The sequence below is a fragment of the Hordeum vulgare genome, chromosome 3H (assembly GCF_904849725.1).
Source record: "Hordeum vulgare subsp. vulgare chromosome 3H, MorexV3_pseudomolecules_assembly, whole genome shotgun sequence".
In the NCBI taxonomy this organism is placed as follows: domain Eukaryota; kingdom Viridiplantae; phylum Streptophyta; class Magnoliopsida; order Poales; family Poaceae; genus Hordeum; species Hordeum vulgare.
The window spans coordinates 38,241,580-38,260,442 of record NC_058520.1 but is presented as its reverse complement, the minus strand read 5'-3'; the positions used below and the strand labels follow the sequence as shown (position 1 = coordinate 38,260,442).

Genomic DNA, 18,863 nt, shown 5'->3' with positions numbered 1-18,863 from the left:
CCATTGTGAAAATGGAAAAGCAGGATAGCCATGAGTTAATCAGAACGAGACGTGCGCCCGAGGACAATATGGATTGTGAAAGTTTATATTGAGACCGGACATCTACTCGAAGCAAAGCAACAACGGCTTAACCGAGGCAATATGTGTTCGTCCAATTCAAATATCAATATCATATCATCCATGTAGTTCAACTACAATACCCCATGTATAAGATGAGGCACACCACCATTGATGTGACCTGCCACCATAGCTTTGTCAATCATGGGCGAAAGAGTGTCGACGACAAAGTTAAAGAGGAGTGAGGACAATGGGTCGTCATGTCGCAACCCTGTTATCTTTCAACCAACATTTTCATTCATCGAAATGGCAGTCTGGGCCCAGACCAGCTACAAAAGTATGCACGTACTCACTCAAAAAGCAAAATAACTCGCCCCCACCCCGCATCGTCTCCTTTGAGGTGACTCAGGGGCTAACCCTGTGTAACGACCAAGATGCGGTCCTTTCCGATCTGGGGATCGAGTCCCCGAATTGGGAAGGAGCGCATCTAAGCGTCTCGCAAACAGGTAACACATCACATACATAACAATAAAAGATAGACAATCAGCGGTTCAATTGCCTTCTCATAAATATATCAGAGTACATCATGCATACAACCAAAGTAGTTCCGCTACGGACTACAAAACAGAGAAAAGGCTATGCTACCCTGCCTGCGGGCCCACGATCACGACCACGCCTCAATCTACTGGATAGTTCACATACAGGCGGTCGGTCTCCTCATCGTTCTGCCACGCTAGCTGCGTTCCGTCGGGATCATCTGTCTCTGGGGTACCTGAACCTGTTGGTATTGTGGAGGAATCCATGAGCCACGGGGACTCAGCAATCTAAGACCTTGGTGTCAGAACTAGTCAAGTTATTAGGTTGGATAGGGTAGAGTGTTTAAGCTGCAGTCTCCTAAGCTTGATATGGTGGCTAACTTACGTAGAACATGTGTGAAGGTGGACTATGCTAACGGTCGATAAAACTTGATCACTATGTGATCCTGAACACCTAACTACGTCAATCATAACCCCACCGTGTTCCCGATCGAAGAGAGATCTTCGAGGGGACAGTCACGGTTACACACACAGTTGGCAATTTTAATAGCTTATGTTTAAGTTATCTATTACCGGATGTTAACAAAATATTCCAAGTTGCCACATAACCGCGGGCACGGCTTTCCGAAAGATTAAACCCTGCAGGGGTGCTCCAACTAGTCCATCACAAACGTACACGGGTCGTAAAGTAATCCTCTATCACGAATCCCGTGATCTCGTCGGATTCCTTAGAGGAAAACCTCAACTCTGGGGAAACCAAAGCTTCACCGGGATTCCTATACGCAGGATATATCGCTAAGGTAAGACAAGACTAGTAGGACCTCCCAACGTATCGACGACCCTGATAAGAGCCGCGTATCTCAGTCTTAGGACACGTCGGATGGAACTAGCTACAGGTACAAAACCTCAAGTTTCCTTGTGGTGGCCACGCAGGCAGACCAGTTTGGACCAACACTCATGAGGAGCACTGGCCCGGGTTGTTGATTAAGGATCCTCGGGGTGATCATTCCCTATGCAGATTATTATTAAGTGATTATCAAATTAACACCAATGTTGGGTCATGCCGGACAAGTCTTAGCACTACGTGATTTATTGAGGGGGTCCCCATAACAACCTCGAACGTGTTAGGAGCGATCAATATGGAATCAAACACCGGTAGCCGGTAACTATGACGGCAATAAGGAACAAAGCACCTGGCAAAAGGCTAGGCCTTCCTTCATTTACCAAGTATATAGGTGCATTAAGTTAAATAACAGAATTTAAGATAATGTATCAAGCTCATGTTATCACATGAGACAAAGCACCTGCATCTAGCAACGCTAACATTAGTAGCTAAGCAAAGCCTACTTAGCCATTCAAGTTTTGCTAGGTAGGGATAGTGTTTGGTTTCATGGCATATCAGGAGGCAATTTAATTCAGTGGTAGGCAGCGAGCAATTGACGTGGAAACGTAAACTAGCATAACAAGTCTAGAGATGGAATCAAGGTCATATCATCTTGCCTGTGATACCCTCAGCTTGGAATGGTTCTTGATCGTCCTGCACGTTCTCTCCTGACTCCACGTATTCGTTCTCCGGTCCCGGTGCTACCCAACATAAGAATAACATCCAATAAACAACAACAACTCAAGATGCAACAATCACATGATGCATGAGATGAATATGAGCATGCATCACTATTTCTATCACTAGCACAAGCATAAGGAGCTAATACATGTTCCTGTACAGAACTGTATCCTAAGCTATTTTGACATGCTTGAGAATGACATGATCAGATGCATCTCGACAAAACGATGCAAATGCATATAAAGAACATTACAAACGGAGCTACGGTTCAACGGGAATCAACGAAACAAGATATGAAGACCTACGTGCCAAAATCATCACCACACACTCAAATGGCACAACCCTGGTATTTCCAGGTTGCCAAGACTTATAAAAACCCAACATGAATGGATTGGAGCAAGGAAGAACACCACATCACCAACTAAGCAGTAAGCACTCACAAACATCAAAATGACAAAACTACACAATCTGCCATAAACTGCATCATAGCATTTTGTGAGCTACATGCAACACACCTACAGCCACCCAAACATGACAAATAATATATGTGGCCATAGCTATCCAATAATACTACAAGAACAAGCAAGAATCACACAAAAAGTAATTAAACACAGAAAGTTACAAGGCTGCAAACTTGCCCAAAACCATCAGATTTCAGGGACTTAGTGAAAATTCCTGCACCTAACTTTCTGTCTATGCTCTGAAGCATTTTGACAGCAGCCAAAACAATAGCTACAGGGCTCCAAATGGAATGAACATTTACAGGGAGCTAGACAAACATATTAGGTCCAACTTCCTAGTAGAAAGCTAAGGCTAGATCACAACACAATGACCAGCACAACCTCATCAACACGGGAAGAAAATATAAACAGATTCTCAGACTTAGTGAAATCTCAGGTTTTCACTAATCTGGAATTTCAGCCCCATGCCTACTTTGGATGGGCACAACTTGCACACATGGATTCCAAATCATGAATTGAAACCAACATGTGGTAGAGGGGGTCACCCTCTACTACCACAACCAAGAAACAAATACAAGAGCACATCACAACTCATGGAACCAACATTACAGGAATTAGCTTCTTTGCCGTCTGCCATCACAGACGGCAAAGACTAAATCCCGGACGGCAAAGAGAATACCACAGACGGCAAAGAATCTCACGGCCGGCAAAATTTCTGCGTCAGCCTACGACGGCATCGTACCTTCTTTGCCGTCTGTCCCCACAAAGCGGACGACAAAGCTCTTTGCCATCATCTTTCCACAGGAGCAGTCGGCAAAGTGCTCGAGACGGCAGCCGACAGGCATTGCCTTCGTTAGGGGTTAATGGAGGCTTTGTCGTCTGCCTCCCCCTTATTCTTTGCCGTCATCCTCCCCCTTATTCTTTGCCATCTGCCTCCCTATTATTCTTTGTCGTCTGCCTCCTCCTCCTCCCCCCCACTCTTTGCCGTCTGCCTCCTCCTCCCCCCTCCTCTGTGCCCTCTTCTTTGCCGTCTGCCCACCGTGGAGGCAGACGGCAAAGAGCCTATATAGACACCCCAGGATGCACAGTTGGGTGCCATGTGGCACCTTTGCCATCTGCGAGCTGATGGCACAGGTCTTTGCCATCACATGGCAGACAGCAAAGAGCCCATATAGTACCTGTTTTTTTTGTTTTCTATTATTTCACAGCACATATATATATACATATATATATTTGACAGCACATTTATATAATTCACCACACATATATGATATATAGTTCACCACACATATACTTGCCAACACATATATATAATTCACCACACATATATGATATACATATAAATCAATGTACATCCCCATATATCGAAAGAACCAACATACAAAGTATTCCATTGTTTATTCATATATACATATACATATAGTTCGACATTGTTCATCAACTCAAATGAAAACTAGATGATATACATATAAAGTTCATCCATCGACATTGTTCAACTCCATGAATGCCACCTTCCATGCATGTAGTATATCCAATCTGCAAAAATGTGAATAAGAAAGTCAGAAGAAGAACAAAATATGATGTTCTGAGCTAATTACGTCATTTTTAGCGGAAAACAAGCTAAGAATATAATATTCATGAGCTAACCAAGGTTCTTATGCCATTTTTAGCTTATTATGGCATTTTGGAGCTAAATGGGTTAATTATGTCATTGTTGGGGAAATTAAAGCAAGGATAATATGAAAGAGGAGAAGAAAGAGGAGAAGAAAGAGGAGGAGGAGGAGAAGAAGAAGAAATCAAGAAGAAGGAGGAGAAGGAGGAGGAGGAGGAGGAGAAGGACTAGAAGGTCCTTGGCATTCTCCTCCTCCTCCTCGTTCTCCTTCTTCCCTTCTTCTTCTTCTTCTTTCTTTCTTTTCATTTTTCCTATTTATTCTCCTTTTCTCCTCTTGTTGGAGCTAAATTACCTAATTATGTCTTTTTGGAGCTATATGGCTAATTATCCCATTTTAGAGGAAACCAAGCTAAGAATATAATATTCATGAGCTAACCAAGGTTCTTATGCCATTTTGAGCTTATTATGGCATTTTGGAGCTAAATGGGCTAATTATGTCATTGTTGGGGAAATTAAAGCAAGGATAATATGAAAGAGGAGAAGAAAGAGGAGGAGGTGGAGAAGAAGAAGAAATCAAGAAGAAGGAGGAGAAGGAGGAGAAGGAGGAGGAGGAGAAGGACTAGAAGGTCCTTGGCCTTCTCCTCCTCCTCCTTCTCCTTCTTCTCTTCTTCTTCTTCTTTCTTTTCATTTTGCCTATTTCTTCTCCTCTTCTCCTCTTGTTGGAGCAAAATTACCTAATTATGTCTTTTTGGAGCTAAATGGGTTAATTATCCCATTTTAGAGGAAAACAAGCTAAGTATATAATATTCATGAGCTAACCAAGGTTCTTATGCCATTTTGAGCTTATTATGGTATTTTGGAGCTAAATGGGCTAATTATGTCATTGTTCAGGAAATTAAAGCAAGGATAATATGAAAGAGAAGAAGAAAGAGGAGGAGGAGGATAAGAAGAAGAAATCAAGAAGAAGGAGGAGAAGGAGGAGAAGGAGGAGGAGGAGAAAGACTAGAAGGTCCTTGGCCTTCTCCTTCTCCTCCTCCTCCTTCTCCTTCTTCTCTTCTTCTTCTTCTTCTTCTTCTTTCTTTTCATTTTTCCTATTTCTTTTCCTCTTCTCCTCTTGTTGGAGCTAAATTACCTAATTATGTCTTTTTGGAGCTAAATGGGCTAATTATCCCATTTTAGAGGAAAACAAGCTAAGTATATAATATTCATGAGCTAACCAAGGTTCTTATGCCATTTTGAGCTTATTATGGCATTTTGGAGCTAAATGGGCTAATTATGTCATTGTTGGGGAAATTAAAGCAAGGATAATATGAAAGAGGAGAAGAAATAGGAGGAGGAGGAGGAGAAGAAGAAATCAAGAAGAAGGAAGAGAAGGAGGAGAAGGAGGAGGAGGAGAAGGACTAGAAGGTCCTTGGCCTTCTCCTCCTCCTCCTCCTCCATCTCCTTCTTCTCTTCTTCTTCTTCTTCTTCTTTCTTTTCATTTTTCCTATTTATTCTCCTCTTCTCATTTTGTTGGAGCTAAGTTACCTAATTATGTCTTTTTGAAGCTAAATGGGCTAATTATCCCATTTTAGAGGAAAACAAGCTAAGTATATAATATTCATGAGCAAACCAAGGTTCTTATGCCATTTTGAGGTTATTATGACATTTTGGAGCTAAATGGGCTAATTATGTCATTGTTGGGAAATTAAAGCAAGGATAATATGAAAGAGGAGAATAAAGAGGAGGAGGAGAAGAAGAAGAAATCAAGAAGGAGGAGAAGGAGGAGGAGGAGAAGGACTAGAAGGTCCTTGGCCTTCTCCTCCTTCTCCTCCTCCTCCTCCTCCTCCTCCTCCTTCTTCTCTTCTTCTTCTTCTTCTTTCTTTTCATTTTTCCTATTTCTTCTCCTTTTGTTGGAGCTAAATTACCTAATTATGTCCTTTTGGAGCTAAATGGGCTAATTATCCCATTTCAGAGGAAAACAAGCTAAGTATATAATATTCATGAGCTAACCAAGGTTCTTATGCCATTTTGAGGTTATTATGGCATTTTGGAGCTAAATGGGCTAATTATGTCATTGTTGGGTAAATTAAAGCAAGGATAATACGAAAGAGGAGAATAAATAGGAGGAGGAGGAGAAGAAGAAGATATTAAGAAGGAGGAGAAGGAGGAGAAGGAGGAGGAGGTGAAGAACTAGAAGGTCCTTGGCCTTCTCCTCCTTCTCCTCCTCCTCCTCCTCCTCCTCCTCCTTCTCCTTCTTCTCTTCTTCTTCTTCTTCTTTCTTTTCATTTTTCCTATTTCTTATCCTTTTGTTGGAGCTAAATTACCTAATTATGTCTTTTTGGAGCTCAACGGGCTAATTATCCCATTTTAGAGGAAAACAAGCTAAGTATATAATATTCATGAGCTAACCAAGGTTCTTATGCCATTTTGAGGTTATTATGGCATTTTGGAGCTAAATGGGGTAATTATGTCATTGTTGGGGAAATTAAAGCAAGGATAATATGAAAGAGGAGAAGAAAGAGGAGGAGGACGAGAATAAGAAGAAATCAAGAAGAAGGAGGAGAAGGAGGAGAAGGAGGAGGAGGAGAAGGACTAGAAGGTCCTTGGCCTTCTCCTCCTTCTCCTCCCCGTCCATCTCCTTCTTATCTTCTTCTTCTTCATCTTTATTTTCAATTTTTCTATTTATTCTCCTTTTGTTGGAGCTAAATTACCTAATTATGTCTTTTTGGAGCTAAATGGGCTAATTATCCCATTTTAGAGGAAAACAAGCTAAGTATATAATATTTAATGAGCTAACCAAGGTTCTTATGCCATTTTGAGGTTATTATGGCATTTTGGAGCTAAATGGGCTAATTATGTCATTGTTGGGGAAATTAAAGCAAGGGTAATATTAAAGAGGAGAAGAAAGAGGAGGAGGAGGAGAAGAAGAATAAATCAAGAAGAAGGGGTAGAAGGGGGAGAAGGAGGAAGAGGAGAAGGACTAGAAGGTCCTTGGCCTTCTCCTCCTTCTCCTCCTCCTCCTTCTCCTTCTTCTCTTCTTCTTCTTCTTTCTTTCTTTTCGTTTTTCCTATTTCTTCTCCTTTTGTTGGAGCTAAATTACCTAATTATGTCTTTTTGGAGCTAAATGGGCTAATTATCCCAATTTGGAGGAAAACAAGCTAAGTATATAATATTCATGAGCTAACCAAGGTTCTTATGCCATTTTGAGGTTATTATGGCATTTTGGAGCTAAGTGGGCTAATTAGGTCATTGTTGGGGAAATTAAATCAAGGATAATGTGAAATAGGAGAAGAAAGAGGAGGAGGAGGAGAAGAACAAGAAATCAATAAGAAGGAGGAGAAGGAGGAGGAGCAGAAGGCCTAGAAGGTCCTTGGCCTTCTCCTCCTCCTCCTCCGCCTCCTCCTTCTCCTTCTTCTCTTCTTCTTCTTCTTCTTCTTCTTTCTTTTCATTTTTCCCATTTCTTCTCCTTTTGTTGGAGCTAAATTACCTAATTATGTCTTTTTGGAGCTAAATGGGCTAATTATCCCATTTTAGAGGAAAACAAGCTAAGTATATAATATTCATGAGCTAACCAAGGTTCTTATGCCATTTTGAGGTTATTATGGCATTTTGAAGCTAAATTGGCTAATTATGTCATTGTTGGGGAAATTAAAGCAAGGATAATATGAAAGATGATAAGAAAGAGGAGGAGGAGGAGAAGGAGGAGGAGGTGAAGGCCTAGAAGGTCCTTGGCCTTTTCCTCCTTCTCCTCCTACTCCTCCTACTCCTTCTCCTTCTTCTCTTCTTCTTCTTCTTCTTCTTTCTTTTCATTTTTCCTATTTCTTCTCCTTTTTTGGAGCTAAATTAGCTAATTATGTCTTTTTGGAGCTAAATGGGCTAATTATCCCATTTTAGAGGAAAACAAGCTAAGTATATAATATTCATGAGCTAACCAAGGTTCTTATGCCATTTTGAGGTTATTATGGCATTTTGGAGCTAAATGGGCTAATTATGTCATTGTTGGGGAAATTAAAGCAAGGATAATATGAAAGAGGAGAAGAAAGAGGAGGAGGAGAAGAATAAGAAGAAATCAAGAAGGAGTAGAAGGAGGAGAAGGAGGAGGAGGAGAAGGACTAGAAGGCCCTTGGCCTTCTCCTCCTTCTCCTCCTCCTCCTCCTACTCCTCCTCCTTCTCCTTCTTCTCTTCTTCTTCTTCTTCTTTGTTTTCATTTTTCCTATTTCTTCTCCTCTTCTTGGAGCTAAATTAGCTAACTATGTCTTTTTGGAGTTAAATGGGCTAATTATCTCATTTTAGAGGAAAACAAGCTAAGTATATAATATTCATGAGCTAACCAAGGTTCTTATGCCATTTTGAGGTTATTATGGCATTTTGGAGCTAAATGAGCTAATTATGTCTTTTTGTCGAAATTAAATCAAGGATAATATGAAAGAGGAGAAGAAATAGGAGGAGGAGGAGAAGAAGAAATCAAGAAGAAGGAGGAGAAGGAGGTGGAGTAGAAGGACTAGAAGGTCCTTGGCCTTCTCCTCCTTCTCCTCCTCCTCCTCCTCCTCCTCCTCCTCCTTCTCCTTCTTCTGTTCTTCTTCTTCTTATTTCTTTTCATTTTTCCTATTTCTTCTCCTCTTATCCTCTTCTTGGAGCTAAATTAGCTAACTATGTCTTTTTGGAGCTAAATGGGCTAATTATCTCATTTTAGAGGAAAACAAGCTAAGTATATAATATTAATGAGCTAACCAAGGTTCTTATGCCATTTTGAGGTTATTATGGCATTTTGAAGTTTTCTTTTCTAGCGGCATCGTATGTCTTGGCCCCATTATCCCAAGCTTCTTCCAATTCATCCTTAAGCGGTTGCACGTACACATTCATATTCTTCCCCGGATAATTGGGCCCTGGAATTATCAACGTCAGAAATATGTTCTTTCTTTGCATAATCTGCCCGGGGGGAGATTGAGTGGAATGACAAATACAAGCCAACAACTGTATTGGGTTGCCGTCATGCCGAAGGGATTAAAACCATCCGTGGCAGCGCAGACTCGAGGATTCCTTGGATCTGCCGTTTTATCCTGATGCAATCCATAGAAATGTTTCCACGCTTCCCCATCCGATGTGTGTACAATCATCTTATTCTCATACGCATCTAGTTCGGTTCTTTTGCCCAATTAGTGCCATGTCATCTGTCTGGTTGTCTCTTCGACCCTGAAAAGACGTTGAAGTATTGGTACGATTGGCATATACCGAAGAACACTAACTGCGATTTTGGCATGCCTATTCTCACCCATACCGTTGTCTACCACAAGATACCTGAAAGACTCGCAATTGGGACAATAGTCCAAGTGTGCATACTCCTTCCTAAATAAGACACATCCTTTCTCACATGCATCTATCTTCTCATAGGGCATCTTAAGTACACGAAGTATTTTGTCCGACTGGTACAGGTTTGCACGCATGACATGGCCTTTGGGTAGGAAGCGTCCAAATAGTGTCATCATCGCGTCGTAGCATTCTCTTCCCAAGTTGAACTGAGCCTTCAGAGCCATTACTTGTGCAATTGCATCCAGCTGACAGAGCTCAGTGTGCTCATGGAGAGGACGTTTTGAAGACTCCAACATTTCATAAAAGGCCTTTGCAGATTCCTTCATCTCATCTTCCGAATCCAGAGCATCATCAAAGTCTTGCACCATGTCTTCGATCCCGGTACCATGCTCGTCCATGCGACGACGGACCACCTCAGCTCTTGTGCGTTTTATAGACTCACCATGAAATGTCCACACCATATAATTAGGCTTAAAACCCCTCCTCTGCAGGTGTTTAATCATTACAGCCTCTGTCGTCTTTTTATAGTTGTCGCATCCAGGACAGGGGTAATAGTTTCTTTCCTGGCCATTTGCGAATGCGGCTTTCACAAATTCCTTTGTTTTTACAAACCATTCTTTCGTCATCTCTTTCTGACTAGGGTGACCGGTATACATCCACGCACGATCACTCATCTTGCGTAGCTACTAAAGACAAAAGAAATATATTTATATATAATTTAGCATTTATATTCATCGGTTAATCAGGTTCGCCATTTTTATTACGTCCAGGCAACCTACACGCTAATAGGTAAAGATAGGTCCTAATCCCACCCGAGTATGTGTAGATTGGGTTCGTTTTCCCATGCTCTGCTCCGGATCCAACGCAAAATTTCGGAAGCACCTCCCAGCTGTTCGCCTGATACACGTCTCCGCAATAAACAGAGAGGATGTGCATCCGGAGAACAACAGGGAGGCACTGACGAAATTCCGCATCGGATCCAGAGGACAGCATACGGGAAAACGAACCCAATCTACACATACTCGGGCTGTCCATGGATAATGTTGGACAATTCGAAAGGATGGCGGTTATAAATATGCAAAGACATGCATATTTATAGATGTCGCCCTTTCGAACGGGAGACGCATACTGGTCACACATACTGATAAATTAATTGAATTACCTAAATCTAGAAAGTTTCATCCGGAAACCGAGCCACAGTAAATAAAGGGGCGGGGAGGAGATGAACTTTGTATTGACCCACGAATGCAGGGGCGGAGCTCGTACAACGCACGGGCAGGTCTTCGCACATCAGACTTTACAGCGACGAGACAACTATCACATGTAAATCCACCCGATCAACACAAATATTCCAATTATGTCATTTTAGAGGAAAACAAGCTAAGTATATAATATTCATGAGCTAACCAAGGTTCTTATGACATTTTGAGGTTATTATGGCATTTTGGAGCTAAATGGGCTAATTATGTCATTGTTGGGGAAATTAAAGCAAGGATAATATGAAAGAGGAGAAGAAAGAGGAGGAGGAGGAGAAGAAGAAGAAATCAAGAAGAGGGAGGAGAAGGACGAGAAGGAGGAGGACGATAAGGAGAAGGAGGAGAAGGTATTTTTCTTCTCTTCTTCTCTTCTTCTTCTTCTTCTTCTTCTTTTCATTTTTCCTATTTCTTCTCCTCTTCTCCTCATGTTGGAGCTAAATGATCTAATTATGTCTTTTTGGAGCTATATGGGCTAATTATGCCATTTTAGAAGAAAACAAGCTAAGAATATAATATTGATGAGCTAACCAAGGTTCTTATGCCATTTTGAGCTTATTATGGCATTTTGGAGCTAAATGGGCTAATTATGTCTTCTTCTCTTCTTCTCTTCTTCTTCTCTTCTTATCTTCTTCTTTTCTTATTCTCCTTATTATTGTCTTCTCTTCTTCTTCTTCTTCTTCTTCTTCTTCTACTTCTTCTTCTTCTCCTCCTCCTCTTCTCCTCTACTCCTCCTCCTCCTCTTCTTCTTCTTCCTCTTCTTTCTATTAATCTAACTAACTAACTAACCTAACTAACCAAGCTAACTAAACCTATCGCTAAACCTATATAGCACTAAACAGCAAAAAAATAACAAAAACAGAATATATATCACTAAGCAACTAAAATATAGCTCCTTCTTTTCCTTTCTCCTCTTCTTTCTTCTCCTCCTCCTCCTCCTCCTCCTCTTCTTCTTCTTCTTCTTCTCCTCCTCCTCTCCTCTACTACTCTTCTTCTACTCTTCTCTTTTTCTTCTTCTTCTTCTTCTTTCTCTTCTTCTTCTTCTTCCTTTTATTCCTCTTCTTCTTCTTCTTCTTCCTTTTATTCCTCTTCTTCTTCTTCTTCTTCCTTTTATTCCTCTTCTTCTTCTTCTTCTTCTTCTTCTTCTTCTTCTTCTTCTTCTTCTTCTTTTCTTCTTCTCCTCCTCCTCTTCTTCTTCATTTTCTTCTCATCTTGCACTAACCGAATTAACCTAAACTAGTAGTAACATAATAAACTAACTATCTAAATTAACTATCTAATTAAAAGAAAAAAAACTGAAAAAATAGGGTACCGGAGGCAATCACCGAAGTTGGGGACGACCGGTGAGGGGAGGGCGTCACCGGGAACCGGTGAGGGGAGGGGCCTGCGCAGGGAGCCGGTGAGGGGAGGGGGCCGGCGCCGGGGCAGGTGAGGGGAGGGGCGACGCAGGGGGTGGCGCAGGGGTCGGCGTAGGGGGTGGCGCAGGGGTTGCCGGCTGCCGGTGATGCAGGAGGGAGGCGCGCATGACGGTGGAGAGAGAGACAGAGTGGGGAGTGGGGTAGTGGAGCGAGGGGCTAGGGGGAGACGGCCGTTATAGGGACGTCAGCTTTGCCGTGTGCCCCCGGACGGCAAAGGGCCCCACGACGGATGGCAAAGGCCAGGCGGACGGCAAAGAGCCCGTCCGTTGGACCTGGCCATGCCTAAGGTCTAGTGGGACCCATCTGCCCTCTTTGTCGTTTGCCCTAGGTCTCTTTGCCGTCCGCAGGCAGACGGCAAAGCCCTGGCCGATGGCAAACATTCTGTTTACCATCAGTGAGCCCTTTACCGTCCGCTTTAGGTCAGCTGACGGCAAAGATATTCTTTGCCATAAGCCAGCAGACGACAAAGAACTGGCTGATGGCAAATTACTGGATTCCAGTAGTGCAAGCTCTAAACATAGAAGAAAATGCAAATATGTCATCTCCAGAAAATGTTCCAATGGAAAAAATGATTTCACCAATGGATTCCTCGGATCTTTCTACCCCAAATTCATATAAAATATGCATGCACTTGTTTGGAGCAGGTGGCCTCAAACTAGAAAGGAAAAACTACATAGATTCCTATATAGTGAATAGTGCAACATTTCATGCAACTTTCACTAGAACAACTATCACATAGCTATGCTCATGTGCACAAAGACAAAATGGACATGAGGGTTTGGACCCCATGTTGGTGTCATGCACATCAACAACACAAACACTTCTCTCACTATTTCACCCACACACACACACATCATGCTCTCTCTCATATTTAACATGAGGAGGTGCACAAGTTGCAAATGGGGTTGTCTTCCACACACTTACATCATCACCACAACCTCATCACAAGCACTAAAACCCAAGAACAACTTGAGGGGGAAAACTACCATGCAAGTAACATGGAAGCATCACTTACATAATCTTACTAGGTGTCACATGTGTGTGCACCACCTACACACACATCATCTCAACACACCTACTCATGTGCATATCATCTAGAAGCAACCAAACCACCTACACATACTAGCAAAACAAAAGAATACTAACACATGCATATAACACATACACACACATACATACATACACTAGCACCACTACATGTGTGTGCAACACACACATACACAATCTGCCACATCTCTAGCAACACAAGCAAGAATGCAACATGCACCCCTACACATGCCTCTCTACAACGGGAAGCACCACACACACTCACACATGTGATCTTCACCATGTGTATGCACACACACACACACCTAAGCAAGCAACCTACACACTCACATATACACATGCTAGCAAAAATACTTAGCTAGCAATACTAGCAACTCCTGCTGTTGGAGGCAGCAAGGAAAATAATACCCACAAGTTAGATCTAACACTCACCTCCATCTCTGCAAGTCTACAAAGCAAAAACAGAAAAGCAACAACAAAAAAATAAAAGGACTGGTGGGGGAATCGAACCCTAGAGCCCCTGGTCCAAGCCACCAAGCCAAACCACTCTGCTGCTGACATTGTTTTGACAGAGAGAGGGGAACAGGCAGGTTAAGTGTGCCTGCTGAAGCTACTACTATCATACCGAAGGAAAACACTGCAAAAGGGGGGGGGGTGCGCCAAATGGGACTCGAACCCTGCACATGCTGGCAATCAAACAGAGACAACACCACTGCGCTATGTTACGATGACTGACATAACAGGGAACTGTAACAAGGTAACTAGCATCTGATGCCATACCCTGCTCTGCACCAGCGAGCCGACGACAGAGAGATCGCTGGTGCTGGGCTCTCTCTACGCTACTACGTCGACGAGGGGATTCAACCTAGCTACGATGCTGCTACCACGAGGGGGAGGAAGCCCCTCTCTTACACCCATGCAACCGAACACAAGACAGCAGAAAAACCACCACGCACGAGACCGATCTGCCTCTCAGTACAGAGAGACTCCGGCGATCAACGACCGAGCCTAGCGAGGAGGAAGGAGGGAGGAGAGTTGCCTCACCTCGGGAAGGTAGGGGAAGGAGCCACCCGCTCGAAGGAGTAGCCAGAGGGGAAGAAGTCGCGCCGGAACTCTGCTGCCGACGAAGTAGAGGAAGACGACGGGAGCTCCGGGGCCGAGGCGATGGCGCGCTCCTGGCCGTCGCTGTGGTCGCCCCTCGTCCTCAACGCTGGCGGGAATGGGGCGCGAGGAGCCTCCCCGAGCTCCTGGACATGGCGGCGGCACCGGACGCCGACGGGAACGGAGGTAGACGCCGGCGTAGCTTTCCTCTCTCTCTGCTGCTAACCTACAGGGACTTACCAGGGGAAGAAGAAGAAGAGATGGAGATGGGGAGAGGTGGCGGCGGCGGACGGGGAACGAGGGAAACCCTAGGGAGGGAGAGGGCACGACTGTCCACTTATATGAGGGGGGACCTCGACGGTTGTGCCCTCACGGCGTAGCTCGTGCTCTCTCTGGTGATGGAGACGGAAAGAGCAGAGACGGGGAACGCCGTCAGGGAAGGAAGAAGGCACGGGGGCTCCTGGCACACGTAGAGAGGGAGGGATGGGCCGGCCTGTGGGAGTGAGCCCAGAGGTGGCGCCATATAAAAGGAAATCACTCCCTAGGCTCTTCCATTTACAGAAAAACAACAGGGAGAAAAACAAAAGCACAAGAAAACTACATGTGCTAAAAAATAAAATAACACTTGATCTGGACATGTAAAAACATGACCTATTTAAATAAAATACAAATGGTATTTTTGGAGCAACTAAAAATAATTACAAAACAGCAATATAGTTTCTGTTTTGTGCTTATTTTGCACCTTTAGAACACTTTTCAAAACACCAAATTTAGCACCCCAATATCTCCACAAAATTCCTTAAACAAAAGACATTTTTAAAGCAAGGATATAAAGGTGGAATTTTGAACTTGAGAATAAAGAGAGAAAAGGTTTTGCAAGTAAATAGAGGGGTTTCGAAAATACGACAAGCTCCACTACACTTAGTGCTACTATCACAATCACATGAAATCTTAACACCACCTTAGGAGATCACAATGACCACCACATCACTCCTAACAAGATCACATGCATCACAAGGTAAGGCAAGGATGGTATGTCATGGATGCATGCATGCAAAAGGAGAATAAGAACACAAGATGTCACATGAAATCATAGACACAAAATGACATCATCATATCCCTGACAAGGTGGACCCACATACAATAGGTTCCAAATATGGCAATTACACACTTGGGGCATTACACCCTGGCCACCGCCTCTCCTCATCTCCTCCCTTTTCCTCCTCTACTCTCGCCTGAGGTGGTTCCAACGCGGTCGTGCAAGATCGATGAAGGTGACAGAGGGGTCCTGGCGCACCTCGCATGGAGGGCCTCAGATTGTGCCTTTTGGCTTGCCCCATGGATTGTGCCTTTGATCAACATCTCTCGCCCGGTGTGGTGCCTTTCGATGCTGACAACGGTGCCCATGTGGTTGGTTATTCGTTGCTTGCGGTATGTTTCTAATGTTCTCCTTTGACATCTTGAGCACCATAGCTCTGGGTTCTAGGGAGCCACTCTGCCGGCCGCTGATGCGGCACCCATCGAGCATGCGTGAACGATTGTGGCCCTTTGCGTCGGCGGAGACAGACTATGTTTGGTCCCTTGGATGCAGCCAGCGGCACAATGCAATCGCGGTGTGTTGTCTTGTCGTGGTCATGTTGGTTTGCCGGTGATGGCATGTCGGTGGTCGGTTGAGTATGTTCTCATTTGTACCTTGTATCATTTACTTCAGCCTTGCTTTTTTGTTGTTGTAATATATTGCTCTTGTAATCATGATCATTTGATGGCTTTGTTAATTTAAAATCGGACAAGGTCGGAGCCTTCTCTGGGGCTTGGCCTTCACCTTTTCTCTAGATAAAACATCTGCAAAACATGATGCACCCAACCTACCTTGAACGCCTTTCGAAGCAGAACCTCGTGAAGGAAATCTCGGTTGAGGTGATCGTGGAAAGAAAATCCTCTCTATAGTTATTGTTTCATTCAGCGATCCTCTCTATCGCAATCACAAATAGTGGCGGAGACAGGGGAACCAGCATGGGCCCTGCCCCCCCCCCCCCAACCTTCAATTAGGCCTAATATGCATGTATAAAAATGATTATTTGTTGCTGAATTAGTGTGATCTAATGGACTCACCATCTCCAAGAAGTATTAACAACACTCCGCCCCCCTCATCCATTTTTCCTGGTTCCGCAACTGATCACAAACATCAACTTCCGCCTTATAGACGTGGTTTTCTCTGGTCATCATACTCATATATCCTCATATCCAGCCCATATACTCTCTCCGTTCTTAAATATAAGTCTTTCTAAAGATTCACTAATGGACTACATACGAATGTATATAGACATATTTTAGAGTCTAGATTCATTCATTTTGCTTCGTATGTAGACCTCTAGTAAAATCTCTTAAAAGACTACTCCCTCCATTCCTAAATATAAGTCTTTTAAGAGATTTCACTAAGGGACTACATACAGAGCAAAATGAATGAATCTACATTCTAAAGTATGTCTATATACATCCGTATGTAGTCCTCTAGTGGAATCTCTAAAAAGACTTGTATTATGTAAGGGAGGGAGTAATATTTAAGAAAGGAGGAAGTACATGCAGGATATAGGGATGTTCGGGCGTGTCTGTCACGTAGCATACGGATCATCTTTTTCATTCTTTATTTTTTATTTTCTCTTTTTCTCTCCATCTTCGTCAATTACATGCATATAACTGAACAATTTAAGGGGTGTGATTGTTTTGTAAGAAAAGTAAAGGTCAAAGAAGACACACATGACACTGACCGAACACATACCCCAAAGTTTAGAGGGTCAGATTTATGCGTTGTAGATGCTCCAACTTCCTCAAGGAAGAGCCGATCGTAGGAGCGACTGCGTGGAAAGAAAATCCTCTCTGCCGTCGCCCCTCTCTGTCGCAATCACAACGTCAACCTCTGCCTCGCAGACACACAGTTTCTTTCTTCTTGTCATCATACCCCTACAGGACCAAGATACAGAGCAGCTCCTCTCTTTCTCTTCTAAAGAAAACAGCAACAGAGCGGTCCTCCACAGCTCCGGTCCGCTCCCTCCGGCCGCACGCTCGCACCGCAACCAATGGGCGCCGTCTCCGCGACGGCGGACGTGGTGGTCGCGCTCTTCTCGCTGATCATGGCGGTGGCGGCCCCGCTGTTCGACTCCCAGGTCGTGCTCCCGCGCGGCCTCCACCCTGCGCCGCTCGTGGACATCCACCGGTGGTTCACCGTCGCGTTCGGCCACTACCTCGTCGCCGACCCGCCGCCTTTCTTCCTCGGCTTCGTCTGGCTCGACCTGGCCTTCCTGTGGCCGGTCTGCGTCGCCAACCTCTACGGCATCCTCGCGGGCCGCCGCTGGTCGGCCACCACCTCCCTCATGGCGGGGGTCTACATGCTCACCTACTTGGTACGTACCCGTCTTGGTCTTCCGTTTGCCCCTTTCTTCTTGCTCGCTTCGAGATCCATAGCTTCTTTCTTCGTTGACCAAGCGAGAAACATTTCATGATATTATCTTGATTGCTGCGCTGTCTCCGATAAGTATTAGTATTTCTCTTATAATTGTCTAGATATATCAACTAATAGTTATTTATTTTTAACACAGTATAATTGAAGTCACTCATATACATAACTATAAATCCATGAATGCACACCCATACATGTTATCCTATGATCACCTTTTATGAACCGAGCCGGCATAACATTTTGCGATGTTATGAAGTCATCACGGACGTCTCGTAGTTGACAAAAACGTTTAACGAATATTGTCAAAAACCTGAAATTCTTTTAAAAATAATGTGAGCGTGAATGTCAAGTCTAAAATTTAAACATGGATAAACCAAAATTGGTTCGATAATTAATCTTTAGTGGGTGGCATATCACTACTTGATGGTTAACTTTTATCCTCTTGTCCTTTTTCGTGGAAGATTTTTTCTCGGTTCGTTTCTAACGGTGACTGCAATATTTTCAGTCCGCCATACTCGGTGACATGTTGGGCTCAGGAAAAGCAACGCCGAGACTGCTTCAGCTGTATGCTCCGTTCATCGTGATTGCTGTAACTGCAGTTTTGCGTGGCCTCTGCTCATATTCAGCGCCGTTAACTGCTGCAACATCGGTTGCATCTGCTCAGAAGAAAAAAGACTAGATTAAATTTGTTTTTGTTATATTTCAAGAAAAAAGTAATCAAGTTTCACTCGATGTAAATGTGTAAGTACTTGTAAAACAAAAGTCATCTTCTGCCTCGAGCTCATATGAGCACATGATGAGCAGAAAAATCAGAAAAAAATATATTCAAAAAATTCTGATTTTTTTACGAAAACATTGACAAAAGTTATACGTGCTCAAAATTTTCATCTTGAAAAGACATTTGTGGAATTAGCGCTCCAAAATACTTTCAAAAATAACACTTTTGAAGCATCAATTTATTTTTATTTTCCACACTTTCAAGATTGTCTTTTCAAGATGAAATTTTGTGAGCGCGCAAAACTTTTGTCCGTGTTTTCATAAAAAAATCAGAAGTTTTTCATTTTT

General features: G+C 43.3%; 1 protein-coding gene across 1 annotated transcript; it reads left to right on the top strand.

Moving 5' to 3' along the window:
• Positions 1-17,217: 17,217 nt before the first annotated feature.
• On the top strand, positions 17,218-18,601 carry LOC123442854 (sigma intracellular receptor 2-like). Its single transcript, XM_045119022.1, has 2 exons — positions 17,218-17,742; positions 18,304-18,601. Exons 1-2 carry the CDS (start codon positions 17,419-17,421, stop codon positions 18,475-18,477), a joined length of 498 nt encoding a protein of 165 aa, XP_044974957.1. The 5' UTR covers positions 17,218-17,418; the 3' UTR covers positions 18,478-18,601.
• Positions 18,602-18,863: the final 262 nt, after the last annotated feature.